This window comes from Monodon monoceros, unplaced genomic scaffold (genome assembly GCF_005190385.1).
Source record: "Monodon monoceros isolate NGI ecotype Baffin Bay Population unplaced genomic scaffold, NGI_Narwhal_1 Super_Scaffold_9, whole genome shotgun sequence".
Taxonomy (NCBI): domain Eukaryota; kingdom Metazoa; phylum Chordata; class Mammalia; order Artiodactyla; family Monodontidae; genus Monodon; species Monodon monoceros.
The window spans coordinates 18,409,252-18,437,022 of record NW_021703786.1 but is presented as its reverse complement, the minus strand read 5'-3'; the positions used below and the strand labels follow the sequence as shown (position 1 = coordinate 18,437,022).

The 27,771-nt window shown below is 53.7% G+C and overlaps 2 protein-coding genes across 3 annotated transcripts in view; one reads left to right on the top strand and one right to left on the bottom strand.

The window, feature by feature from the left end:
- The window catches only part of EZH1 (enhancer of zeste 1 polycomb repressive complex 2 subunit), a 31,750-nt gene extending 19,376 nt beyond the window's left edge, over window positions 1-12,374 (top strand). For both annotated transcript variants that reach the window (XM_029212543.1, XM_029212544.1), the window contains exons 11-21: window positions 2,222-2,402; window positions 2,651-2,847; window positions 4,622-4,713; window positions 5,639-5,679; window positions 6,160-6,285; window positions 7,301-7,479; window positions 7,972-8,067; window positions 8,478-8,559; window positions 9,026-9,106; window positions 9,524-9,608; window positions 9,891-12,374. In XM_029212543.1, the coding sequence (XP_029068376.1) occupies window positions 2,222-2,402; window positions 2,651-2,847; window positions 4,622-4,713; window positions 5,639-5,679; window positions 6,160-6,285; window positions 7,301-7,479; window positions 7,972-8,067; window positions 8,478-8,559; window positions 9,026-9,106; window positions 9,524-9,608; window positions 9,891-9,951 (1,221 nt within the window). In that variant the 3' untranslated portion in view covers window positions 9,952-12,374. The remainder of the gene's footprint in view (window positions 1-2,221; window positions 2,403-2,650; window positions 2,848-4,621; window positions 4,714-5,638; window positions 5,680-6,159; window positions 6,286-7,300; window positions 7,480-7,971; window positions 8,068-8,477; window positions 8,560-9,025; window positions 9,107-9,523; window positions 9,609-9,890) is intronic.
- Window positions 12,375-12,529: 155 nt separating this feature from the next.
- On the bottom strand, window positions 12,530-27,719 carry CNTNAP1 (contactin associated protein 1). Its single transcript, XM_029212644.1, has 24 exons — window positions 27,557-27,719; window positions 26,585-26,686; window positions 26,297-26,490; window positions 25,703-25,850; window positions 25,407-25,610; window positions 24,611-24,795; window positions 23,847-23,990; window positions 22,961-23,222; window positions 22,321-22,470; window positions 21,890-22,061; window positions 21,318-21,424; window positions 21,052-21,171; window positions 20,479-20,682; window positions 20,120-20,276; window positions 19,906-20,033; window positions 19,423-19,608; window positions 17,979-18,200; window positions 17,483-17,722; window positions 16,225-16,578; window positions 15,937-16,064; window positions 15,384-15,477; window positions 14,951-15,196; window positions 14,795-14,842; window positions 12,530-13,955 (listed from the first exon to the last, which is right to left on the bottom strand). The coding sequence occupies exons 1-24, from the start codon at window positions 27,621-27,623 to the stop codon at window positions 13,687-13,689; spliced, it is 4,131 nt and encodes a 1,376-aa protein (XP_029068477.1). The 5' UTR covers window positions 27,624-27,719; the 3' UTR covers window positions 12,530-13,686.
- Between the last annotated feature and the right edge of the window lie 52 nt (window positions 27,720-27,771).

Sequence of the window (27,771 nt, the reverse complement as noted above, 5' to 3'; positions counted from 1 at the left end):
ATTGTTAAACTTTGTTGAAAACTGAGCAGGAAATGGTCCTTGGGCTTTCTACCCCAGGAAACACAAACCAAGTGAGCTGGTACATAGCACCCTGGGGGTCACACAGTACAGATGAAACATGGCTTCTGCTCTTAAGGAGCTCTCAGTTACTGCAGTAGTAGGACTGTGAAGTTAGTCTTGTGGAGCGAGGTTTGAAGAACATTGAAGGCCTTCTCGCTCTAAGTAGCAGCCACTCAGATTTCAGAGTCTGAAACTGTGTTGTTTGAACTGGAGCTGTATGTGTGTGTGAGACACCATTCTCTTTGCTGTCTCCCTTTAAATGCATATAAATGTAGGAGGAATAACACGTGAAGGTGCTGATGTCTTATGTGAGTTAATCAACCAGATGGACCCTTCCCCGATGGACAGACCTCATGCAGCGGCATAAAGTCTCCTGCATTCATGTGGGGAGGCGGTACACTGAGAGCTCGAAGGGAATAGGTTCAGTTGGACTTGCCAAAGACACAGTTCTGCTTTCTACACAACAGGGTGAGCTTAGGTAAAGAATAAAATACCTTGATAAAATTTCTGCTATCAATTAAAATGAGGTTATACAGCCAAGTGCCTCTGGGACCATCTTTAGTGGGATAATAGAAGGAAGATGGTAGAGAGCTTCACTGGATAAAAATCTGGAAAATGTGCCATATGGTAACGCAAAAGAATAAATAGACTTTGATTTATTTTTTCCGTAATATGTATTAACGCTTTCCTACGTGTCAAGCAGTAGGCTGGCCCTTAACATATATTATCTTATTTTCATGCTTATAACAACATCTTGAGGTGGAGAAACTATAGGTTATAAAAGTTTCATATTTTGCCTAAAGATTGTTACTGTGTCAGTGGTGTGGCAGTGAGGAAATTCAAGCTGTGGTCTAACTCCACAGTCCATGCTTTTTTGTTTTTAACACCATGTTATGTCAACATACCAGCATTTATATAACTCGGAAGGACATTGCCCTCTCCACAGTAGTTTTCCTGGAATCTTGTGTATGTCACATCATAGCATAGGCCCTTAATATCAGATTCAATTAAATTCAAAACTTCTCTCTTGGAATTTCTTTTAGGGCCTTCTGAATATCCTTAGTCATGGTAAACCTTTATCCTTTACTTGTAGATTTAGTTTTCAGAAACAGCTAGAAATCTTTGGAAACCAAGTCTGGTGAGAAGATAGATGATCAAGCTGAATGATGTTATTTGGTCTTTTTAAAAAAAAAAAAAAAACCCCACAATAAATGTAGCTATAAAGTAACAAAACAGTATTCTTCCAAGTTTAAAATACTGACTTGGAGGGAAGTTCCAAAATTAAGTAGTAATATTATACAAATTCAGGGATTATACATTTTCTTATTGAAACAGAGACAGTGTGGTTAAATGTAAAGAAGAGTGAGGCCTGGAGACCAAGAGCCCTGATTCTTGTACCTACTCTGGAATATTAACTACATGCTCTCAGCAGGTCCCTTCCCCTCTCTGAACCTCATTTTCTTTCTTTCTTTTCTTTTTTTTGGCTGCTTTGGGTCTTTGTTGCTGCACGCAGGCTTTTCTCTAATTGCGGCGAGCGGGCGCTACTCTTCTTCGCTGCAGTGCCCGAGCTTCTCATTGCGGTGGCTTCCCTTGTTGCAGAGCATGGGCTCGGCACGGGCTTCAGTAGTTGCGGCATGTGGGCCCTAAAGAGCACGGGCTTCAGTATTTGCGGCACGTGGGCTCAATAGTTGTGGCGCGTGGGCTTAGTTGCTCCGCGGCATGTGAGATCCTCCCGGACCAGGGATCGAACCCGTATCCCCTGCATTGGCAGGCAGACTCTCAGCCACTGCACCACCAGGGAAGTCCCTGAACCTCATTTTCTCATCTACAGGAGAATGTGTTCTCAAATTCCAGACAGCTAGCGTGCAAATGAACGTAAGATACAACTCACCGGACAGTTGAAGATGCATAGATGCATCGATTATATCTTTATAAAGATTATTTTATAGGGCAGCTCTTTTGTGAAGAGGTGTAAGTTTGTAAGCTTTAGAATGTTAAGAAACTATCATGTGGTCATACTTATGTGGTACAGAGAAAAGAAAGAAAAAGAAAAAGCATTGTTGTAAGTAAGCCCAGATATTGAAGATAGTTTGTGATGACGGGAACAACGTGGTGGCTCTGGGCCTGGTTCTGTTTCCTAACTGTGACACGGCCATTGCAGGAAGGAGCAAAGGAGTATGCCATGCTCCACAACCCTCGCTCCAAGTGCTCCGGGCGTCGTCGGCGAAGGCACCATGTGGTCAGTGCTTCCTGTTCCAACACTTCAGCCTCTGCTGTGGCTGAGACCAAAGAAGGGGACAGTGACAGGGACACTGGCAATGACTGGGCCTCCAGTTCTTCAGGTACAGTGAACAGAAAATGATCTCTTCTTTCCACACAAGGTAAACCCAGGATCATTGCCTAACATCTAACATCACTACCTTTTAAAATTGTTCATTCTTTCCACATGTTCACCTGTAAGCAGTAAGGACAGGGAACATTTTTGTTCCTAACGATTCTGCCTTTAGAATGAAGTACTGAGTCTGTGGCGCACCACTGATGACAACTGCACTCCACCTTCTTCTGTTTCTCTTATTTCTTCCTTTCTTAGAGGCTAACTCTCGCTGTCAGACCCCCACGAAACAGAAGGCTAGTCCGGCCCCACCTCAGCTCTGTGTAGTGGAAGCACCCTCGGAGCCTGTGGAGTGGACCGGGGCTGAAGAATCTCTTTTTCGAGTCTTTCATGGAACCTACTTCAACAACTTCTGTTCAATAGCCAGGCTTCTGGGGACTAAGACGTGCAAACAGGTACTGTCTGAAAGGAACAAGAACAAGCTGCTACTCTGGTGGCCCTTTTGCCTTTTTTTTTTTTTTTTTTGGCTGCCTTGGGTCTTCGTTGCTGCGTGCGGGCTTTCTCTAGTTGTGGTACGCGGGCTTCTCACTGCGGTAGCTTCTCTTGTTGCGGAGCATGGGCTCTAGGCGTGCGGGCTTCAGTAGTTGTGGCGTGTGGGCTCAGTGGTTTGTGGCTCATGGGCTGTAGAGCGCAGGCTCAGTAGTTGTGGCGCACGGTCTTAGTTGCTCTGCGGCATGTGGGATCTTCCTGGACCAGGGATCGAACCTGTGTCCCCTGCATTGGCAAGTGGATTCTTAACCACTGCGACACCAGGGAAGTCCCCTTTTTGCCATTTTGTAAGACTGCCTGTCTGGACAAGAGCTGTCTAAGGCTCAGTCCTTCATGAGCCTGTGCTTCTGGGCCATGAGGTGGGTTCCCCAAACATGGGGCCTCCTGCGAATGCCAGGCCTAGCAAGGTTTGGGGATCTGCTCTCCTTGCTGAATTCTTATTTCTGTCTCTAGCCACTCTCTACCTCTTCTGGATGTTTCTACCCTCTTCAGCTTTTTTTTTTTTTTTTTTTTTTTTGGTTCCTGCCTTTCTTTCTAAATGTGGACCCATTTCCTAGAAGGGACTCCTGGGTCTTTCTGGGGATCTTCTCATCTTGCATTTCCACTGCTGCTCCTGCTTCTGTAGCGGCAGCTGCCACTGCCCCCACCCCACCCCACCTATCAGTCTTCTGAGTTGCTTTATTCTTCAAATGCTGAATCATCAGATTTTCTAAATATGACCCCTAAGAGCTGGGCCTGGCACTTGTCCATCTCACTCAGCTCATCTGTAGAATCACGATCTGGTAGCAGCTACTGATACTCTGGAGCCAGGAAGAGCCTGCGGTGAGGAGACAGACTGAAGCACAGGGACAGGGAGTCAGGTGTTAGGGCCAAACCGTCCAAAGAGAGAGGAACGCCAGAGCCTGAGCCCTGCTCGCGTAGCTCCCTACCTTCTGAAAGTGTCTCTGTGACGTGTTCCTCATGCTCCCTCTACTTAGAGCAAATAGAGCCGTGAGCTGAAGTGCCGTTTGCTTTCATTTTGGAGCTCACATCTCTTTCCCCAAGGCACAGGTTTTCTTGACCTAAAAACCTGCAGAAATGTGTGCAAAACCATTTTTGTGTGTACTTTCCTGAGAAGAAGATTCATAGTTTTCACAGCATCTCAAGAGGGCCTGTAACCAAAAAGGAGAAGAAAAAGCTGAAAACAAACGCTCTAAGGGAAGCAGCACATTGAACGGGAACCAGCCTTCCTGAAACGCTGTGCTACTGAAATAGTCAAGGCTCTGACATCTTTACGCCGACAGAGGGAGCTAGTGCTTAGCCGGGTGGTACCTCTGGTCCCGTCAGACTCAGTCACACAAGCTACACGGTGCTGCCCTTCCTAAGAAGAGGCAGATACTGTTGGTAAGAATCGGCCCACTCAGGGCTTGGTAGGCAGAGCAGTAGATGAAAGCTACTGACCAGGAAAGCTGTACCTGTACTCAGTATTTCTCCTTCTCGAATCAGGATAAACACTTAAGAATTAACTTCAGAGCCAGTAACCCAATGTCCCAGGGCCACTCTATCTCTCTCTACTGAAGATGCTCAGTCATCGGCCTGTGAGCTCTCCAGAACTCTCCCAAGCCCAGCACCTGCCTGGGTCACTTATCTGACCAATCAGCTCAAGGAGAAGTGACAGGTCCTGTTGGATTTCTCTTCCAGGTCTTCCAGTTCGCAGTCAAAGAATCACTTATCCTGAAGCTGCCAACAGATGAGCTCATGAACCCCTCACAGAAGAAGAAGAGAAAGCACAGGCAAGGGTCGGGCAGAGGGCTTTCTATGGCCGGGCTGTCCCTGTGCTCTGACCTCCCCTAGGACTTCCCTGCTGCCGCCCTCTTCAGCCACTGCCCATCAGTTCAGCATCACCCAGCGGGGGGCCAGCCTTCTCAGTGCTCCCTGTGGGTCTGTGCCTTGGACCAGCCCTTCCCTTTTCCCTTGATGCTGTGGACCATGAAATAACTGGTTTTCCGTCTAAGCTCCCGGCCAGTAGGACGTGAGCTAGCCTCGTGGCTCCACCCTGAGGCCATTTATTCTCACTGGGCTGTTAGTTACCACTGTGCCCACTTCTCAGCTCTGACCAGAGTTTTTTTTTGTCTTTGGTTTTTTTTGTTTTTGGCATTTATGTTGTTTTTCTAAGTTGCATAACAACACTGCCTTCTAGCTAGTCTTTGCTTAGGGTTGGAAGTTTTTTTTTGTCTTTTGGTTTTTTGTGTGTGTGTCCGACACTCTGCCTGGCTTTATTCCCCAAGGAACTGACACCAGTTCTAGATGTAGAAGGAAATCCCTGTGGCTTCTCCCTTTCAACCTCCCCGTCCTGAAATGCCCCCACATCTCCACCTCCCCAAAGAGAGGGAGGGCAGGGGAGAGGAGACGGGGAGAAACGATAGCATTTTAATAGACGTAGAGGGTTGGGTTTTGTTTTGCATCTGGTTTTTGTTCTTTTACGTATGCTTGTTTATTGAGAGGGGTGTTGTTCATGTGTAAATCTTGAGGCATGGGCCAGCTGCAGGTAGGATGGACTCCAGCTTCCATGGACCAACGTCCAGGCCTCCTGTGAAGGGATTTGGGGAGGATCCCCAGTCATCAGACCGCAGTCCCTCAGAGCAGGTCATGTTATCACTTACCCGAATCTGCAGAGTTCCCCAGGGCCATGACCCTGAGCCGTACCATCTCTTGCAGGCTGTGGGCTGCTCACTGCAGGAAAATTCAGCTGAAGAAAGGTAAGTTCCACCAGGGTGATCCGCTCAGGTTGCAGCCTGTGGCCGCCCCTCCCGCTGCCCCACCCATGGCTGCACTTGTTGACCCGGCACGGCCTCCGCACACATTGCAGGTCCCCCTGCAGCAGCTGAGGACAGCTCAGCCCCTCACTGCAGCCGAGAAGACCTCTTAGGAGGTAGAGTCACAGGCCTGTGGTCTCTGACTTTCATCATGGGCCATTTGCCAGGTTTTAGGCTTCGTTTCGTGTTTAAAATAGCTGCCCTGTGATTGGACCATTTCCACACTCTCCCCACAAAGCAAATCACCCCACTGTAGCTTATGAACCATCACCTGTGATTGCTTCTCACTTCAGGTGCTAAATGTGTGTCCAAGGTTATGATCAGAACAAGCCTCCTTTGAATGGGGGCAACCGGACCCTTGGGAGGGAGGGCAGCTTGGGAGTATGGCCACAGCAGTGTCCTGTCTGTTCTTTTCTCTCCTAGATAACTCCTCCACCCAAGTGTACAACTACCAGCCCTGTGACCACCCAGACCGGCCCTGTGACAGCACCTGCCCCTGCATCATGACTCAGAATTTCTGTGAGAAGTTCTGCCAGTGCAACCCTGACTGTAAGAGTTCTCCGTTTGCTGCAGTAGTCGGCCTCAGCACCCTAGGTTTCCCTCCGCTCCGGCCCCCACCCCCCAGGCCCTTTGCTGCTTACGGGCCTTCTCATATTCTCCTTGCTGTGTTTGAAGCATTCTCCAGGGAAAACAAGATACTTAAGATCTGGAAAAACCATTTTTTTTAAAAGCCCTGATGTGTGTGATTTTAAAAGCAACGATTACACAGAAGTCAGGTGCTTTTCCAGCTTCACCTTTCAGGGCAGCATTGGAAACAGGGGGTCTTTCTCCTTAAAGTGCAAAAACACAGCCTCCCTATCCAGGATATTGTTTTACGACGTATACAGGTTACCATTCCGTGTGTGTCTGTTTTAGTCTCATATCTGGAGTTTTAGCATCAGGTCAGTCTGGATGTCAGCAGAGCGTGGAACGGGGGCTCAGAGTGCTTCTCTCTCACGTCTTATCCCCGCGTGCCCTCCTCCACTCAAGGCTGAGCAGTATGAAGGCAGCCCCCAGAGCTTGCAGACCTTGGCGCCCAGGCAGGTGTGCTGGAAGCACCTCCTAGCCCAGAGCAGATATATCCACCTTAACCACAGTGGAGGGATGGGTGTTCGTGCTGGGAGGAGTGGAGGAGGATGATAGAACGGATGCGTTCTGAAAATGATTCTTGTTTTGGTAGTGAGGACTTACCAGTGAAAAGCACTGATTTCTTCTTCTCTGGGGCACTCTCCACCTCCCTTCCAAATTCTACTAACAAAGCAGGGGAGAGCATTGTTAGGGAATCTCTAGGAAACACATCTCCAGAGTCAAAGCTGCTTTTCTGACTTTCAGGCATGAATGTTGGTAGGCGCTCCATTTTCTCTGAAAAACACTTGAGTATGTGATTATGGGGAAGGCAGCTTCTCTCCTCTGTTGCCACATACCCTTGAACCCATAACATGGACTTCCCTGCTGTCCCTTGAGTCAAACCCGAGCCCCAGCACTAGGCTGCTTCTCTCTCTACCCTTGCCTGCACCCTGCACAGGTCAGAATCGCTTTCCCGGCTGTCGCTGCAAGACCCAGTGCAACACCAAGCAGTGCCCGTGCTACCTGGCGGTGCGAGAGTGCGACCCCGACCTGTGTCTCACCTGTGGGGCCTCGGAGCACTGGGACTGCAAGGTGGTCTCCTGTAAGAACTGCAGCATCCAGCGTGGCCTCAAGAAGGTGAGGGCTTTTCCCGGGACTCGGGGCCAGATGGAGTGGGAAGGACCGACGGTCCGAGTGGCCCCTTTCTACTGGTTCCTTAGGCAGTTTGTACACCAGTGTCGGTAAATCCTAACAGACACACGCTTTCTGAGTTAATCAAGTGTTTGGTCCCCTTGAGGGATTAGAAAAATGATCCCCTGACCTGGCCAGGCTGGGAGGAGCAGAGAGGAGGGCCATGTCGTTGACATTGTCTGTTTTTACTGGACACCCACAGTGGGTTCCATGGGCTCAGGCCCAGGAGGTCCCCAGGGCTAGAGGAAGGGGTGTCATATCTCCTTTCACCACCTCCCACCAGAACACAATGGCTTAGAGCCTTTTCTGTTTTCAGATCCTCTTACAGTTACTAGCTCTTTCCACCCTGCTCCCCGCAGCACACATGCACGTCCAGCACACATCCCCCACTGGCTTGCACACGCCCTGTAGTCTGAGGTTTGACTCCCTCTTCCCCAGCACCTGCTGCTGGCCCCCTCAGATGTGGCCGGATGGGGTACCTTCATTAAGGAGTCTGTGCAGAAGAACGAATTCATTTCTGAATACTGTGGTGAGGTGAGTGCTATCGGTTTGGCCCACATTCTTATCTGGGGAGATACTGATGAGAAACCCTGATTTTCTGTGGGCCAGACTTCTGTGAATTAATCTCTAAATAACTCAGCTGAGTTCTCATGTGGCCTCTCGGGGGATGCCATAGAACGGTTTGCAGTCCTGAAACAAACCACTCTTTCTTGGGCTTTTTGGCAAGTCAGGCTACTCAAGGGGTGCGGGCAGGAGACTCTGGTCAGCCTTAGTGCTGGTCAGTCTGGGTGGGTGGGGATTGGGAGGAAAGAAGGCGAGCTGTCCGTCCGACGATTCTTATCGTGGTCCTCAATAAGCCCCCTCCCAGCCCTTTCTAGAGGCGGGGTGCGGTGCCCTGAACAGACAGCCACATCCCCCTGTTTGTTCCTTGTCTGTCTCTGCAGCTCATCTCTCAGGATGAGGCTGATCGACGAGGGAAGGTCTATGACAAGTACATGTCCAGCTTCCTCTTCAACCTCAACAACGGTAGGGAGGCTCTCTTGCATCCCCAGGTGGTCTCGGGCAGGTCTTGCTACCACATTCCCCTGGTCGTAGTACAGGTTCAGGTCAGCTCTGAGTCTTCCAGCAGATGGTCAGAGCACAGCGGTGAAACTGAACTCAGAGACTCCACGAGCCATAGTTCACTTGCTTTGGGAGAACCTCCATTTCCGGGTTGTGTTTGTATTCAGAGCACCGAGCACGTACACCTCAGAAATCTCCCTCCCCAGTAGATGGGAGGGGAGGTATGTGCTTCCAGCAAGAAGAGGGGCACCCACGGGGAGCGCTTCCACACGAGGCTGGTTTCTAGCTCCTGTGGTGTGGGTGTGCTGGCTTCAGAGGCCCCCCTGCATTGTGTTGTTTCTGTTACAGTTTAGTTGATTTCAGACTCAGGCTCAGGAAGCTGTAGAGTTGCCTGGTGAGCTCATGGTCTTCCTTGGTTTACTTTATACAGATTTTGTAGTGGACGCTACCCGGAAAGGAAACAAAATTCGATTTGCAAACCATTCAGTGAACCCCAACTGTTACGCCAAAGGTGAGTTCCCAGTAACCTGGTAGGTGGGGTGGGAGATGGATGCTTCATTTACTATGATTTCTATCCATTATTCAGTTTTTTTCATAGCTGAGTTATTTCTTTGTCCAAAGATAATCATGATTCACGTCTGGTATCATTTTGAGCCTCTCTCTCTCAGTTTTTCAATCTGCTTTTTTCACTGGATACATTATACACATTTTCCCCAAGACATGAGTCTTTTAAAGATAATTCTTTCCCCCTGTCACTAGCCAGAATAACAGATCTAAAAGCAGAGAGACAACTACCTTCATTGAGTACTTTCTAACTCCAGTTCATGTACGTTTTCACTGGGAATTTGGAGAAAATCAGCCCAGACTCACTACTGACTGTTGACTTGGAGTTAAGTAGAAATCTAGCCTTGGGTTTATCCTGTTTCAGTGGTCATGGTGAATGGGGATCATCGGATTGGGATCTTCGCCAAGAGGGCGATTCAGGCTGGTGAAGAGCTCTTCTTCGATTACAGGTGAGGTAGCCAGGAGTAGTCCTAGGGAAGTGACCCCAGAGGTATAAGGGGTGGCTGTTGAAACTGATTTGGGGACTTAAGGTGAGTGATACGGATGAAGGAGAAGATCTCATGGTGGGCAAGGCTTTTTCTTTGTTCTGATCTCTGATGCCTTGCCTCAGAGCGGGAGCCTTGTAAACTGCTGGTAGGGAGTGGGAGGGGAAGTGAAACGGGAGGGGACTCCTTATTTTCAATCTCAAAAGCCTTGGTAGTAACCTGGTTCCTCCTCCTGCTTTGGGACAGGTACAGCCAAGCTGATGCCCTCAAGTACGTGGGGATCGAGAGGGAGACCGATGTCCTTTAGGCCTCCTGGGCCCCTCGCCAGCACTTATGGTAGCGGCACTGTCCTGCTTTCGTGCACACACCACTGCTGCCCCAGTTTCCTGCACTATGTGTCTCCCACACCGAGAAACCCCTACCCGCTCCCTCTGTAGTGAGGCCTCAGCTGTGTCCAGCGGGGACAAAACTGTCTCAGTGAGAGGGGAGACAGAGGCAGCTGGGGCTTGAGCTCCCAGGAGAGAGTTGCACAAGTGGGAGACCGATCTCAGGCCTCGGAGGAAGAGAGCACAGGCTGGGGGCGGGTGACTTACGCTTGAGTTCTCATCAGCTACCCAGGCTGTGGGCCTCGGGAGTTAACTTGGACGGTTCCTAACAAGCATTACCCTAACTTTCCAAATCAAGAGTCCTTCTGTAGTTGGGTTGCCAGCATATCTCTCTGTGGTCCTAAGACCTGGAGGAGACAGGCTAAGTGAAGTTTGGTACCTGGAGCTTATGAGTGGTCAGGGTTCAAGGCGAGCCTGGCGGGCAGCACAGACCGAACTCAGAGAGGAGATGGGTCGTCTTACTACCTCTTTCCTCCTGACAGGCTTCAAACTGAAAGAGTGTGGGTTCTAAGTCAAGATATTCAGTGCTGGGAGAAGGAAGGCGGAGTGCCATCCTTCCCCAGGCAGAGACTGACGACAGTAACTAAACCGCCAAGCTCGGGGCCCGGCAGGCTTTGAGCAACCTTCTCTGTATACTCTGGAGATGGATAGACACGTTTTCAGATTCCCGGGAGCAGGTACCAGTGCCCTGTCAGCCCCTTCCAAAGTTTTGACTTAGCGACTGCAGGCAGGCATTACGCCACCACTGAAGAACTGGGGGGGGGGGGGGGGGGGGGGGGCGGGTCGTGCAGCCTGGGTGTGATGCTCTGGTTCCCTGCAGATGTAGTTGTTTTCAGGCCTTTCATTCCCCTTAGAGGCTGGGAGCCACTCTTGCTCCTCTCTTCCGGGTACAGGGGTGCAGGCCTGGACTAGAGAGGGGGGAGGTTAGTGGTTGATTACTTTCCTGTCTGTAGCCCCTGCTGTTGGAAAGGATGAGTTGACAGTATGTGTTTGGAGGTGGGCAAGGAGCTCCCAAATTGCACGTGTTTGGGATGGCATCACGCATGCGGTGCAGACTGGCAGAAGGTATCTGAAGTGTCGAGAAGCAGGCCGGCCACCTGTGCCAGTTCATGATGCCGTTCTTTCTGGGATTCATGCAAAGCACTTTATTTCCTTTAGAAGGTCTATAGATTGAGGTGGAGTTTGAGCTAAGGTCTCTGGGGTCCCTGCCCAAATCTCGTTCCTGAGGGAGGAGGGGGAAGGAGACAGTGGAAGACTGTCCTTCAGTTCTGTCTTATGTCATGGTGGAGGCAGGAGGAGCTGCCTTGAAACAGAAGAACTGAGTGAGAATGGCACCAGCTCTGAGAGCCGCCCCTGTGTCAACAGCTGGTGCTGAGCTGCAGGGAACAAGGAGCATTGTGCTGGGGGAAAAGACATGGGCAGGTACAGACTGGCCTAGGGAGTGTTAGGTACGGAGCGGGCTTCTCCCTTCTCTCTGGGGAATTAGAGCCTCTCTTCCCCAGTCTGTGTTGACCACCCCCTTCCCCTAACCCCACTGGCTGTCCCATGAAGCAAGGAGTAGGGTTCCCTCTGGCCAAACTGTCACCTAGGGATTTTTGTGGAACGTGCATGCACGCACGTGCGTGCGCGCGCGCGCACACACACACACACACACTCACACTCACACTCACATCCTCTCACTCACCACACTTGTGGGCACACATGCAGCCAGCACTGAGCACACGCCTAGCTAGTTCCTGACAGAAGCCTCTTTCCACCAGGCTGGGCCAGCCCCCACTATGATTCTGAAATCTACACCTGCTGTGGTCTGTATGCATTGTGTATAGGGGACACCCTCTAGCTGGACTGTGGGCTCCAAATTACTCATAAATTATAGGGAAAAACCAGAGACAGATGAAGGAGGAAGAGTTAGGGCTGTCTGAAATGCCGGGAGCTGGCTATAAGGAGAAGATGGGGGAAAAATTATATCCAGCCTTTGAGAGGCTAGGCTGACCCCACCCTTCCCTCCGTGTACAGAATCACTGTGGTTGATCCCCTCCCCCAGTGTCAGACCACTACTACTGCTGTTCCTCCAGCATTCCCGTCCTTATCCCCTGCTGTCCCCCACCTTTGAATGACGGGTCTTAACCCCTCCCCCTCAGACATGTAATGATGGATGGAGCAAGGTGGTGGGGACCGGCGGGGGGAGGCTGGTATATGTGCGGCTCTATTGCCAGTGAATTTCACGCACTTTAAAGTCCTGTGGCTTGTGACCTCTTATCTGAATAAAGTGGTAGAATCCATTTTGGCAAGTTGTATACTGTGTGCCTCGGGGTCCAGGGATGGACCCTGGAAGGATCCAGGGATGGTGGTACAGGGGCAGCTCGGGTTGAAGCTGTAGCATTCTGATCTCCGCTTGTCCACGGAGATCTGGGGTTGGGGGAGATCTGGGGTTGGGGGAGACCTGGGGTAGGGGGTTGGCAAGAAGCAAGCAGGCTTCCAGTAGGTGATGCAAGGATTTTGAGTGCTCCCCATAGAGTTTCTGGAGCCGTCAGATTAGCTGCCTTAAAATCATCCCACTGTGCCCTAACCACGACGCCAGCTACCACACACAGACTTAGGCTCTGTCACTCTGCTTTATTAGAACAGCTCCAAGTCTGAGAGCACAGCTTCAGAGTGGAGGCCGGATCAGGCTTGGGTGAATGACCAGCAGACCTCATGAGACTTCCAACACAGGAGGAGCACACTACAGACCGTGGGCACAGCACAGGACAGGACAGTCGATTGATTTTTTCTTTTATATATAAACTGATAATTTAAAAAATTAGAGTAATATATAGAGTTTCTCTAGAGAGAGACATTGCAACAAAAAATATATATAAAGAATATGACCTCCGGGGCAAACGAAGCAGCATCTCTGAGCGGAGGAAAGAGGGCTCCTCATGCATTGGAGAGGGGGGCCAAGCCTTTGGACAGGCACCAAGGCTACTGCATATCTTGGAAGAGGGAGGAAGAGTAGAGGGCTGGCTAGTCAGCGTGTCTGCGTTATTCTCTGTACATTGCAAGTTTTTTATGGCTTTGGCTAAAGCATGTAAAGCAGTGGAGGTACTAAGGTGCTAAACTGAGGCCTCTCGGTCTCTGTAAAAAACAAAAAACGGGGGTGGGAGACATCAGTGAAGCCCTCCCTAATCCCCAACTGAGTGGAAGCCGATGGAAGATGTTCTGCAGGGGAGGGGGGAGGCTGGGGGGTATGATTCAGCAGCCTCCTCCCCCCATACCCCGTGCACCCCTGCAATCCCACACATCTGTCCCTGCTGAGATTGAATATTTGAAGGGAGGCAGTTAATCTCCCCTGCACTCTGTTGTTAATCCCTGGCAGCAGCTGGGACAGGGATGGCAGGAAGGGCCTGTCTTAACCCCATGAGGCTTCTTTGGGGCAGGCAAACAACCAGGAGCCTGGGGAAATGGGGACGGGCAGGGCATTGGTTTAGGCAGTGAGGCTCAGCCACTCCCTTTGGTCCCATCTGTAGCTCTGCCCACCACACTTGGCAGGAGGGAAATCCTCTGGATGAGCAGAGCCAGCTAAGAGGAGCCAAATGTCCCTAACGGGTGGGGTAGAGGCAGGGATTGGGGAATTTGGAGGAGATGGACTTGGTCCCTGAAGCCCTCCTCCTGATTCATTCGGACCTAGACTCCTCCAGGATCTGGGGTAGGTTTTGGTCCCGGGGGCCAGGGGCTGGGGCTGGAACTTGGGTAGAAGCTGGTGTTGGGGCCGGGTCTGGGGCTTGGGCCAGGCCTGAAGTAGGTAGGGGAGGTTTGCTGCCAGGGTGGTAATCGTGAGTGGCCTTGGGCTCATTGGTGTGGTAGGAGCCCTTGTAGCGATGATTTTGCAGATAGAAGAGCACCAACATTCCCACCAACCCCAGCAGCAAGAAGGCCACCAAAACTGAAAGAGAAAAAAAGGAACAATTCAGGGCAGATCTTTGGGGTTTCACCTATATACATACACACATGTATGCTTTTGGCCTAAAGCATACGTGTACAAGAGCGTCAGCTGTATGGCCACAGCAAGCCATTCTTAAGTATCTGGTAGGTCTAAATTCCTGGCTCATCCCCTGCCGTCTTCTATTTCTAACATTCTCTTTCCACATCCCTGGTACTTACCCCAATTTCTCATCCCTCTGGATGTTACTGCACCCCCATTTCCTCATCCCTTAGCTTTAGCCTCATTTTATTTTTTAATTTTCTTATAACAGTTTTATTGAGATATAGTTTACGTACCATAAAATTTACCTTTTTATAGTGCAGTAAAGCTCCTTTTAATAAACAGTTCCTGCCCAATTCTGGGACCTTTTAGATATTGAACACCTGACTTTGGTGGAACATAATGACCACGATCCAGCAGATAAGCACGTGACTTAAGCTGCTCATCAGGAAGTGGAGATTATCTGATCCACAAGGTCATAAAGTCAGATGTGACCAGCAATGGACTACCACTGAGAAGAGATGGTATATGGGATCAGGCATTGATGGGCACATCACTGTAAAAGCTTTAGCCCCATTTTGATATTTCATTTCAATTAAAAGTCTATAGCATCCTCAGACATTTAAAAATCTCCAACCTGATTATCAGCTACCTTCAGCATAGCCTGTCTCATCCTTCTGGGCGCCACCATGCACCTAGTGCCTTCACCACCCCTCAGCCCTGAGGATACGGGGCAGGGAGGCAACGCTGACAGCCAGAGGGTAGAATGAGGAGGTCAGGGTAGTGACTGTGCTACTCACAGCCCAAAAGTATGGCAACCCATCCGTCATCGTGGTAGTATGGGAAGTCTGAAAAAGAGAAAGCACCAGGTAGGAGAAGCCGCCTCCAGGTTAAGAATCATTTCCTTTCCCTGTTGTCCCTCTCTTCCCTTCCTTTACTGTGTCCCAGGGATGTACCTGGGGGCAGATACCAGGGGTCCAGCTCAGGTGGCACCTCTGAGACGAGACGTGGCATGGCTCCGCAGTTAGACTCAGACAGTTCTCCCTGAACGCGAAGGGCCTCAGCCAGCTCCGAGGTCATGGGTCGAGGTGTTCGGAAGTGGCTCTTGAGGGGGGCCACATTGTTGAATCGGACACCAGACAGGCAGCCCGAGAAACCTGGTGTGTTGTAGCGCTGGATCTCCGGGTCAATCACTCCCGTCTCTGAGGGAGAGGCAGCCAAGAAAGAAACGGGCTTGGACCACCAATAGCCCTGCCCCCTCTCACCATCGCTAGGTTCCCACTCTTTATCAGCACCTTCAATGCCACTCCCCATCCTTCACTCCCCTCTGGGCTCCAGGGACTTCACCCACAGCTCCTTACCCAAAACGCCCTCTCAGCCCCAGCTTACCCATAACGCGCCCCAGATACAAGGCCTTGGGTGAGTCCAGCTGGCTGTCCACCAACAGTGAGAACTTCTGTTCTGTCAGGGGGAAGTAGTCCACCTGAGTGGGGAGGGGAAAGGAGATGAGGGAGGGAGAACCGGGGGCAGACGTAGCCTAGGCCAGGCTGGAACTCTCCTCTCCCAGTTGGTGGTGAGTCCTAGCTCAGTCCCAGGTGGGGAACCCCTGGACCCAGACATAGGATTTGGTATTAAAAACCCAACAACCTGGTTTTGAGCCCTGTCTTCGCAGCTTACGGTGGTTTGACTTTGGGAACACCACTTTACTGTCTGAGCCCCTTTAGTGATTTGTCAAACGAAGATAAGAAGAAGAGCTGCCTACCTGAACCACCTCACAGAGAGGCTGTGAGGTCCCATGAGATTACACACATGAACATCCTCTGTAAATTGGAACGTGCTCTACAAATGCTAAACATTTGGCATTTCCCACTGCCGCAACCTAGATGGCGAGGTTGTGGTCTGAACGGGCCCGCCTCCCTTGTCCCCCTCCCCCTGCACGCACCTGGATGAAGAGGTTGCGGTAGACCCGGGTGAGGTTGACGCTGTGGGGCTGGCCGTCAGTCACGGGGCGGGTGGTTAGTTGGTACACGTAGGGACTGGTGCCCAGCTGGTAGCGCAGCTGCAGGGTCCCTGTAGGGTGTGGAGGAGGAAGAGGGGGGTCTCCTCTCAGCTCCCAAAGCCCCCATCTTATAAGAGCACTTGAGTCCTTGTATTGGTCAATCGATAGTTACGAGAATGGAGGGCACCCAGAGACAGCTGGAATTGAGAGCGAGAGCCTCGGGGGGCTTACCGTCTTCCTTGATGAGCACAGCCATGTAGTCACGCACAAAGGAGCTGACGTAGAGCAGGACGGCGGGGGCGGAGTGGGTGCTGAAGCTGAAAGACACCTCCTCTCCAGTGACATTATAGACAGGTCCACGGTAGCCCGGCACCGGCCGGCCAGGCCGCGGGTAGTCAGGCAGGCGGTACCCAGGGCCGTGGTAGCCGGGCGCGTAGCCGGGGGTGTCGTAGCCGGGGATGTAGCCGGGCTCGTAGCCCGGCACTGGCCGGCTCAGCATGTGGGAGAACTCGCGGGCTGCGGAGCGCAGCGCTGACTGGAGGTTATAGCGCATCCAGGTGCCCGGCTCAAAGAAACCGCCAATGTCTGAAGGCAGAGGTAGTGAGGTCAGGGCCCCCGTTCCCACATTCAGACGCTGTGTATGTCATTCACACACACCCTCTGGCACGTGTCCCCAGTTTCAGCCACCACCACAACCCGTCTCCATTCACTTTTAGGTCCTCTGGCACCCCTGTATCACAGAATGGAATCTTAATATCATGGGTAATGTAAAAGATCATCTAATCCAACCCCTGCGTTTTACAGCTGGGGAAAGCGAGGCTCAGAAATGGGTAGCTACTTGCCTAGGGATACACAGTAAGTGGACAGTCAAGATTAGAATCGAGATACCATAAGCCCATCTGGTACACCTGCCACTACTCACACTTCCGAACCAAAACCAAAGGTCTTCTGTCAGTCCCTTAGTCCCTGTATCTCCCTACCTCACCAGACTTCTCCCACCAGTGACCTCCCTGCTCACTCATGCCCCTAGACCAGGCTTAGGGAGGCTGCAGTCTGGGTATATGTGCAGAATCTTGCTATGGTGAATGTCAAGGCTTGCCTTAACCAAGGACCAGGTTGTAGACATGTTTTAGGAGTGAAGCGATTGTCAAATAGGAAATGGCATAGGAGGGCATCGTGCAGCCTGAGGGGGATATGCTTGCAAGTGGGGTGACCTGTGTTCCCTCGGTGACAGTGGGAAGATGGGGAAGTTATTTGCTTGTTGCTTTTGATCTTTTTCGTGCCAGCTAGCTGTACCATCCCTTCCTTGCCCCACTTTATGCCTTTGGAGTCACCCAACATCTTCAACTGCCTGACTGCCCCAGCTCAGAGCTCAGGAGCCCAGGACGACCACAGTTTTCCCCGATGCTGACTTTGTGCCCTCCTTCCTTTCCTGCCCTCCCTACATCCCATTATGGCTCCCTGTCCTCCCATAACCAGCAGCACTAACCGTGGTTGCAATATGGCCCGTCAAAAGCCGTGAGGTCACAGTCACAGGTGTAGTAGCTGTAGCGCTCCACGCAGCGGCCTCCATGGAAACAGGGGAACCGGGGGTGGGCGCAGTGGCCCGTGCAGTTGGGTGAGGTACCCTCAGAGGCATTGGCACGGCCCTCCAGGTTCAGAGTCACTCCGTTCAGACGCATAGCCCTCAGGCAACCCACGAAGGGCCGCCTCTTAAGCTCCGCAGATCCTGGGGAAGTTGGACAGGTCAAGAAATGGGTGTAGAGCCAGAGACAGGGATAAGCATTGGGGTTCGGAAGGGAGCCAAGGGGGCTAGAAGAACAGAATAGATGCCAGGGACTGGAGAGGAAAGGTGGGCCTTTGGCTCACTCTGAGGTCGAGGGGATCGGGACCTAAGACACAGGGTTCCTGGAAACAAGGAGAGTGGCCTTGAGAGTGGGGGAAGGTGTCAGAGGCTTCAGACCTGCCTCTGGGTTGCTGCTCACCAACATAGAGGGGCTGGTCGTACTCCAGCCAGATGTAGGTCTGCAGGGGCATCGGCCGCACCACCCAAGGCCGGTGATCCACGCGGAGCCGCGCCTGCTTTACATTGATTTCAGCCCGGACCAGGTGCCACTCGTCATCGTTGAACTCAAAGTCATCGGAGTGCACTGTCAGGTTCTCATCCCCATTCCCCACGTCGAAAGCGAAGACCACATCCCGGGATGCTGGACAACGTTGGGGTTTAGGGGGAGAGGACTCAGACCTCCAAGATCCCTCACAGGTTCACCTGATACAACCCCTCTTCTTCACCCTTTGGAGCTCCTTGAATGTCCCTCCAATCTGTCTACAGCCTGGGACAAAACCCATAAACTGCTTAAAACCTCATACCCCGGACTTCCCTGGTGGCGCAGTGGTTAAGAATCCGCCTGCCAACGCAGGGCACATGGGTTCAAGCCCTGGTACGGGAAGACCCCATATGCCGCGGAGCAACTAAGCCCGTGTGCCACAACTACTGAGCCTGCGCTCTAGAGCCTGCGAGCCACAACTACTGAGCCCACGTGCCACAGCTACTGAAGCCCGCACTCCTAGAGCCCGTGCTCCACAACAAAGAGAAGCCCCCGCAATGAGAAGCCCACGCACCGCAAAGAAGAGCAGCCCCCGCTCGCCGCAACTAGAGAAAGCCCGCGTACAGCAATGAAGACCCAACGCAGCCATAAATAAATAAATAAATAAATGTATAAAAAAAGAAAAAAGCCCTCATACCCCTGGTCTCTCTCAAATTCCCAGATCCATGGAGCCAGCTTCCCAGCCCCACTTCTCAGGTTAGAAGCATAGCTCATCAGGTAGAAGACCCCCACACACCAGGAGTCCAGCTTCCTTACAAGTCAGGGACCTAAGGCCCAGAGAGGCTAAGTGGGCGCTCGGGGTCACGAAGCCAGCTGTCAAGACAGAGCTGGGGGACTTCCCTGGTGGCGCAGCGGTTGAGAGTCCGCCTACCAATGCAGGGGATGCGGGTTCGATCCCTGGTCCGGGAAGATCCCACGTGCCGCGAAGCAACTAAGCCCGTGCAACCACAACTACTGAGCCTGTGCTCTAGAGCCCGCGAGCCACAACTACTGAAACCCACACGCCTAGAGCCTGTGCTCCGCAACGAGAAGCCACCGCAATGAGAAGCCTGCATACCACAATGAAGAGCAGCCCCCGCTCTCTGCAACTAGAGAAAGCCCACACAGCAACGAAGACCCAATGCAGCCAAAAATAAATAAATAAATAATAAATAAATTTATAAAAAAAAAAAAAGAGCTGGGTGTAGAAGCCAGCGCCATCTGAAGTCCTTTCCATGCAGCCTCGCAGAGGGGCATCTTACCCCTTGTCGCTTGTCCCAGCCTCCACCCACCCCACACCTCCCCAGGGATCTTCATCCCCCGGCAACGTCTGCCTGCTCACTGTTGAGTTCCACCCGCACGTAAGGTCGGCGCCACTGGCAGTAAGGGCCCCTGGTATTCTCTAGGAAGACTCCTGAGGGAGCCGAGGTCCTGAAGTAGAAGGAGACATCAAGGCTGTGGTTGGCCTGGATTGGGGGAAAGCGCAGTGCAGCCCCAGTGTGGAAGGCGATGGTGTTCCAGGAATTTCCTACAAAACCAGATGGAGGAAGGCCTTGTCAGCGAGGTAGGAGGGGAGAAGAGTGAGGCAGCCTCAGATCGGGGAGAGACAGGGCAAAAGGGGACAACTAGGGGTCCCCAGGGAAACTTAAGGCGTGTAATGAAAGAGAGGAAGGTGCCGAGGAACAACACAGGTGTGGGCATATCACACCAGGAGCTGGGGTGTCTGGCAGTGTGTCCTAGAGACCCCCAGTGGATCAGGTAGCCTAGATTTTGGAGACTGGAGAGCTGACCCTGGGAGGGTACACAAAAAGGGTCTGTCACTCACGATCACCATAGCAGCGCAGAGGCCTCAGGAAGAACTGGGCCTCAGAATTGGAACGGTTCGTGTCCCCCACCACCACCTGAGTGACAGGCAAATGGTCCACAAAAGTCAGCAGGCCCTTGTCGGTTCTCCTGTGGGGACAGGATGTGGTGGCTCAGCCTCTGCCACTCAGCTGTCCCTGGCGTCCTGAAAGCCCTGTCCCTTTGCCCCCCCTTACCACTGGGGCTGGTCGGCATCACAGTTACAGTGCAGAGCGGGGTCCACACAGCTCCGGTCCAGACCACAGGCACAGCGCTGAATGCCGGGCTGCGAGCCACCCCAGTAGAAGTGCTGCTCCTCATTTCGGCCAATCCAGAAGCTATAGGGGTAGCCTCCTGGGGAAGAGGTGCAGGCAGTCTCCAGGCCCTGCCCTCCATTAGCCTCTGGGCTCCTCTCTCACCCTTCCAACCAGCCCAGACCCTTTCTTGAATCCTGTAGCCCAGGGCTCCCTTGAACCCTCTAATCCTCTTCTCCCAGACCCCACAGGTCTCTCCTCCAGCTCTCTACCTTGCCTTCCCCACCCCCACCCCCCCTAACCTGCAGTGTTGAGCAGCCGGGAATTGTAGCAGGAGAACTCAATCCACTGTTCGCAGTGCTGGGAAGCATTGGCCAGGGCACTGACTTCCTCCCAGGATGCATTCCAATACTGGACGGCCCCGAGGAATGGCCGCTCCATGCTAGAACCTGTCACCCGAGTTGTCCACAGCCTGTCATGCCTCACAACTGTCCAGGCCCGGTTCTCTGGGGGAGGGGCATGAGACAGAGCTGTGGCTGGAGACGGGCATTCCCTACCCATCTCCCTGCCCTGCCCCCAGCACCACTACTGCAATCCAGAGACAAGAAACGTGGCCAGCAGCTCCATTTCAGCCCTGCGCTAGGCCCCCAACGTCATAGGCCGGAGATGAGACAGCTGGAATGGATCAGGAAGCTGGAATCTACCTGCAAGGCTAGATTACAAATCCCTGAGTGTCCCCTTCCCCCTTCTGTCCTCCTTTACCCCCACCACCATTTAGTCTCACTGGCCCCTGTCCACCCTTCCACCCTTCCATTTCCCCCACGCTCCGCATTGCCTCGTCAGCTGCCCCTCCGCCACCCGTCAGAGCCGCTCACCTCGGATATCACAGTGCACTACAAATGGCTTCAGGGGGCCACTCCCATCAGGATCAATGGTGAAGTTGCCGGAAGTTTTCCCACTGAGCCGGTAAGCCTCACAGGATTCCTTATACAAAGCTGGTTGGTGGTGAGGTGGGGAAAAGGCAGTTATAGGGTCAGGGGGCTAGGAGGGCCAGCCCTACCATCTCTAGCGGCCTCAGGATTGCCAGAAACCTCCTGACCTCCCCTGTCTCTGACTCTCCCCCGTACCCAAGCTGGCTTACGTTGGTGGCAGGTCTCCCCCTTGTAGCCTGTCAGTTCACAATAGCAGATGAAGTCATCCCAAGACTGGTAGCAGCGTCCATCATGCTCACACATATTAGGGCTGCACCTAGGTGAGGGGGTCAGCACCGAGGGAAGGAGCCTTATGGGGAGCTTGAGAGTATGGTCTGATCCTTACAAGCTTCACTCCCAGCTCCTGGGAGCACCAAAACCCAGTGTGAAACATACTCCACCTAACAAGCTTAAATGCTGGGGCATTAGGCAGGCCTCAGGGCTCAAGTACTATACTGTTTCCCCTTCCCCAAAGGAATAAATAATGCCTTACTTCCCCCACCCCCCAAATAAAACCCTCGAGGACAAAAAACAGATGCTTCATTTCCATTCTGAGCATGTGTCACTTTAAGGGAAGAAATAGAAGGTGAGAGGTCAAGGAGGAATCATCCCCAGGTAGGAGACTTTGGAGCTGGGACCAGGAGAAGGGAGATCATTGAGAAAGGCCATTCCCATCATTGGGAGACCATGGAAGAGGGCTTTGGAGGGGTCACCTCTTGTAGGGAGAGGGGCTTCTGGATACCTATCAGTGATGCCACATGTGTCAAAGAGGACCTCAGCATAGTATCCAAGCCGCTGGCCCTCCACCAGAGTCAGGTTGACCAGTTGACCATCCACCTTGAGCAGCTCCATGCAGCCATGGAATGCCGTCTGGTTGGAGTGGCAGCCCGATCGACTGGCTGGCTTGGGACAACCTGGAGCAACCACCCCTGTGAGGCCCTCCCCAGGGGAGACTCCAGCGACCCTCCCCCAGGGAGATGCCAAGGGAGAGCCAGACATGAAGGAAGGAAGGGGGCTAGTAGACAATGAGGGGTGACCTTCCAGTCCCCAAGGCCCCAGAGGGACAAGAGGGATTTACTGCTACAAAACTCTCCATGTAGCCCTGTCTGGGTGGACTTAGATGGGGCCTTCCCACCCAGAGACAGGGGTCTAGCCAGGTCGGCCTCCACTTACCTCCAAAGAAGTATGAGGTTCCTGTACGGATCAGCAGTGGGTATGAGACCCTGACCTCTGCCCCCTCCACATCATCAATGCTGATGACTGCATGGTTTTCCTGTGCCACAAAATTCACCTCGTGCCAAAAGCCATCATTCAGGCGGAACCCTGGACAGGACAGGAGGATGGTGTGTGTGTGGGGGAGGAGGGGCACCACGTTCTAGAAGAGTACCTAGAGCGGGGAGGCAGCAACCCCACTCTGTGTCCTAACAGTAGCCTATGTGCCTCCCATTTTTGCACTTATCAACCTGAGTGGTGGCATCTCTGAATGTCTCTCTTCACTGTGTGGAACCCCAGTGGCTGACACAAAAGTCATAACTGAATGACACCTCCAGAGACCCTCCGGAACTGGAGAGTACCAGGATTCTCGGCCTTCCTGCTTCTCCTTAGCTCCTCAGATCTGCCCCGTCTTCCAACTCCCAGCAGCCTCCATCCACTCCCACCTTTTCCCAGGGCCCTGGGACCTCCTGCCCTGCTCCCTCCCTTCACTCCCTCACCCCTCTCCGGCGTGCAAAGGCTTCAGTCCAGGCCTACAAACTCCTCTGCTCTTTGCCCTTCTCTGGCCTCCCTGTGCCTCCCCCTTCCCTCCACCCCTCACCAGCAGCAAACTGAAGTTTCTTTCGGCCAGTCTGCACGATGGACACATTGACCTGCCCTTCACTGAGCATCAGCTCCACGTGGCCCAGCCCATCCCCCAGGCGGGAGAAAAGTAGCAGCCCGGTGAGATCCCAGGTACGGAAGCGAAAAGAGACTGCGAGGCGGCCTCGGCGAGGGAAGCCAGGCACTTGCACGAAGTTGTGAGGACCTCCAAAGTTGACGGGGTGAGGAACCGGGTCCAGGCAACGGAATGCCACCTTACCCTAGGGACGAAAGTGAGGATCCGTCAGCACCCGAGCCGATGCCCCGCCGCACCTCTGTGAGGAGTGAGGTTCCCTGGGTGCATCTGCCCAACTCCCCCAGAAACATGTCCAGCTGTGGAGGAGGTCTCCAGCCACCAAGTCGGCCTGCAGGACTCTCTCCTGATCTACATCGTCTCCAGGGGCGACCGCTCCTCCCCTTCCTTCCAGCGTGGAGAGGCGATTTCCCGCCTGCTTCCCGGAAGCAGTGCCTGATTACGCTCCTGAGTTCGGGTGGGGGGAGCACCCACACCCACACACCGAAACAGCCCTGGGTTCAAGTCCCTCCTCAGCCCCTGCGCAGCTGCGTGACCCCTGGTGGAGCCACTCAGGGTCACTACACCTTATTTTCCTCAGTTATAATTGAGGAGATGCTTAGACCGCACCACAGCTTTTAACTGGGGGGTTGGGAGCTGGCCTTTTGCACTTCCTGTGAGTCAGTGATGACACCATCACCCCCACTTGAGCATCCAGCTGGGGAGAGGGGTCCTCGGCTTTTACATGATTCGCAATCTCTCTTCCCACTCCACCTCTTGGTTCCAAGCGGCTTTGACGCCCCAGTCCTCCCAGATCCCCCTGCCCACTGGCCTCGAAGGTGATCCGTGAATGGCGCCGCACGGCCAGGTCCGCGATGTTGACTCGGTTGAAGATTACGTTTTCCATGCAGCCGCGGAAATTATGCCGATAGGCAAGGTTCTTCTGCGCGGCGCCCACCAGACCCCCGATGAACATCTGCGGGGCGGAGTGAGGAGTGAGTACGCTACAAATGGCTTCAGGGGGCCACTCCCATCAGGATCAATGGTGAAGTTTCCAGAAGTTTTCCCACTGAGCCGACAAGCGCGGCAGCGCGCACGCCTTTCTCACGCTCCCCCCCCCACCCCCGCCGTACACTTTCCCACGCTCCAGGCAGATTGAGTTTTATAAGACTTGAGACACACAGTGCCCCAGTATCGGTATTGAAGCTGGAAGCTCGCTGGGCCTCCCCAGGCTTGGGTTCTAGCCCTGACTCCACCACAAATTGGCTGCATGCCCTTAGGTAAGTCAATGAACCTGTCTGGGATTCTTTATCTGCAGATCAGGGCCTGAAGGGGGCAATTTTCTCATCCTGTCCGATCCCCCAAATCCAGATTTCCAGACTCCATCTCAGTAGTTCTGGGGTGGAGTCCGGGAATCTGCGTGCTAACAGCAGCAGCAACAACAAAAACCCAGGCCTTTCTGGGAGTTTGCCAAGAGCTGCTAGCATATTCAGACACCCGAAAGCAGAGTCTTACCTCTGGTAGAGAAAAGTGCTGTCCCCCACCGGCCCACCCAGCATCCCACTTCACCAAATGGCTCCTCCCCTCTCCGCTCACCTCGGTGTCCAGGTTCAGTCTCTCGAAGTCGCCATTGAGCACGAAGCGCTGCTCGTAGCCGTCCAGGGTGAGATTTGCTTCGCGGCCAAATCGGTCCACGCGTACGTAATGCCAGTGCTGGTCATTGAGGACGCCACCAGCGCTCACGGTTGTGTGACCGGGCCTTGGCTGGATGGGGCTGCTGCCTGAGGGTAGGGTGGGGCGGGGTCAGACCTGGAACCTGGAAAACCCAAGTGAGCCCTACTGCCCAGCTAGTCCCCAGGCAGAGCAGCAGCCGGCAGCACAGAGGAGGGACTGCTCAGGGCCCAGGGCAGCCAGGGAGGGTGGGCATACAGAGATTGGACCACCCTCAGCCTGGGATGGAGCAGTGGCCATTGGCAAGTATGGACTTAGAGTAAGCCATTTAACCTCTCTGAGCCTCTGTTTTCCTATCAGTAAAACTTGAGACACGATAGTTGCTTCTACCTCATCACGTGGATGTTATGAAAAGCGATTGAGATGCAAAATAATAACGCTTTAGGCGTGTGTGTATACGTATATACAACGTTTTTACAATGAGGAAACAGACTGGGGAAGTGCTTGTCCCGCTGGTAGGTGGTAGAGCTGAGACTGGAATCCGCTTCTCCTGATCCCGAGTCCAGTGTTTTGCTAGCACCAAATTTTACACAAAAAAGGTGGGTTGGTCCAAACACTAAGGAAGGGAAGGATAAGGAGTGGGGTGCGGCTTCGCGGAGGAGGTGCAACAAGAGACGTGGGAGGAGAGCCTCAGGCTTTGCGCCGGGATCTCTGAGCTCACCCAGGCTCATGTGCAGCAGCAAGTGCGCCCCCTGCAGCTCGAGTGTCACGTAGTCGCCCTGGGCGCCCTCGGCGTGCAACAGGAGCCCGTCCTTCTCTTCGGTCTTGAAGCTGAAGGCGAACACGTCCCACAGACTCCGGCTGACCCCTCGCGGGAAGCGGTACGAGATGGCATCATCGCCATCGAAATAGAGCACGTCGGACTCTGCGCGAGGGGCACTAGGTGGGTTGGGGACCGGGGAGACTCTTTGTCTCCCGGGCACCAACCCCACCCGGCCCACGACCTCACACCCTTACTGTAAGGGCAGCCGTAGAGGCCGAGCCTCAGGCCGATCTTGCCGCGCGGGTTCCAAGCCAAGGGCACGATGCGGATGTAGCGCGCCGTGAAGTGGTAGTGCAGGTCGTGGCGAACCACCGCCGACTCGTTCACGTTACCGAAGAAGGTCTGAGGGGCAAGGGAAGAGGAGTGACCACGTCCCCACCCTCTGCTTGTTTCTCCACAGCCTCCCAGTCCACAGTTGTCGCATCTAGCCAATCTCGACTTCTGGAAGGCAAACACTCATCTCCCCTGCCTTCATGGCTTTACACAAACACAGTTTCCCTAGCCTAGAGCGTCCCATTATATCCTCAAAGGTCAACTCAGATGTCACCACCTTCATGAAGCTCTCCCAGATTTTACCCTGAAGTATGTTAAACCCTGTCACTGGGAATATCTTGCACACATGGGGAGCCGACAGTCCCTCTGGACTGAGTCCTTGGGGAGGAAGTCACTGCTCCTCATCTGTGCCCTCACCACTGCCTGCTGCCCCTCCCCCAAGATTGTGCCCGGCCCAGCCCAGTTCACAGAGCTGAAAAGGTTCCCCAAGTGTGTGCGCAGGGAGCCTGGAGTACCGCATTGTGCCCTCGCTGATAGAACGGTGTCCAGCTGTCCACTCGGTCGCCATAGAGCAGCATGTAATGTGTGACCCAGTCCCAAGAGTTAAAGGAGCCCTGCGTGGCCACAGCCCGGATCCGGTGCTTCTTCATTAGGTCGATCTGGAGCCAGGGATTTGGGTCTCCAATCCGGGGAGACCATCCGCTTATGCCTATGGAAGGGGCAAGGCCTTTCACCACTGGCTCCCCATTCACCTCCAGCCCTCCAGAGTCCCCCACCCCACCATGGGGCGCCACCACGCTCACCGTGCAGCCGGGCAAAACGGGGTGCGGTGAACAGCCCATAGTAGGAGGAGGCACCCAGGGAGCGTGCATACAGGGGCCCAACCAGCTCCTCGTCACAGCCGTCTGGGTTGGGGGAACAGACATGTTGATCAGGGTGGCCCCTCCCAGTCTTCCCAAAGGCCCAGCACGCTGAGCAACCGGAGCTCTTTCTTCTCTCTCCCCCATTGCAGACCCAGCCCCAACTTAAACCATCTACTCAACCTGGTCTGCAGCAACAGCTGCACACTTCGGGGAGGCTGCCTTCTTCTTCTGAAAGAACCCGTAGGCCAGACCCTGCCTAGTACCGGCTGGGGTTCAGTACACCCACAAACACAATCCCAAACCTCAGCATCTTTTAGAACCTGAGTCACCCCAAGACACCAGTCCAGCCCCAGCCTTAGCCTCAGTCCCAGTCAGCAGCACCCACAGACCTGCACCAACCCCAGATCCGGGCCTTGGTCCCAGCCCCAGCCAGTCCAAGCACCATCACCAGTTCCACGTGCAACCTTAGCATCATAAAGGGTCACCAAATACTGCATGGATCCCAACCCCAAAATCCAGCCCCAGCCTCAGCCCCAAACTCTGGTCCCTGGGCCAGCTCCAAGCCCAGCCCCAGCCCCTGGCAAAACCTTAACCCTAGCGGGGTCACTGGCACCACCCTTATTCCCAACACTCAAACCCAGGCACTAGCTCCCGCTTGGATCCCAGTCCCAAATCCCCGCCCGGGCCGACTCTATCTTCAGCTCTGAGCCCAGCCCCATCGCCGGGCGCGCGCGCCAGCCTCGGAGCTGCATTGCGGAGCGCCGGGGAGAGGCAGGAAAGGATGAAAGCGCACGAGCGCGCGCCGGCCGGGAAGGGACCCGCGACCACCCAGCCGCAATGCGGTGCGGGACCCGCCCTGCAGACCTTAGACTCCCGGGCCCAACCCCGCCTGCCTGCGAGCCCCGCACTCACAGTAGCCCCAGCCCCGGGCTCCCGAGACCGCGGCGAGCAGGATGCAGAAGAGCCGGAGACGCATCATGCAGGGCTGACGGATCCCGGCGGCCGCCTCCCAGTGCCCGTCTCCGGCTAGGGCTCCAGTTCCAGCTCGGGCTTTCCTCCTGGGGTTCGCAGCGGATGGCTATCTCTCGACCCCTTACCCACCCCTCCCTCTTTCCTCTCTCCCCCAA

Coding starts and splice junctions, on each gene's coding strand:
- CNTNAP1 (XM_029212644.1), bottom strand. CDS start 27,623: ATGATGCGTCTCCGGCTCTTCTGCATCCTGCTCGCCGCGGTCTCGGGA. Junction 17,723..17,978: donor CGACCAGCCCCTCTATGTTG/GTGAGCAGCAAC, acceptor CAACTTCCCCAG/GATCTGCGGAGCTTAAGAGG. Junction 15,197..15,383: donor GTATCTGGGGCGCGTTATGG/GTAAGCTGGGGC, acceptor CCTCTCCCTCAG/AGACGGGAGTGATTGACCCG.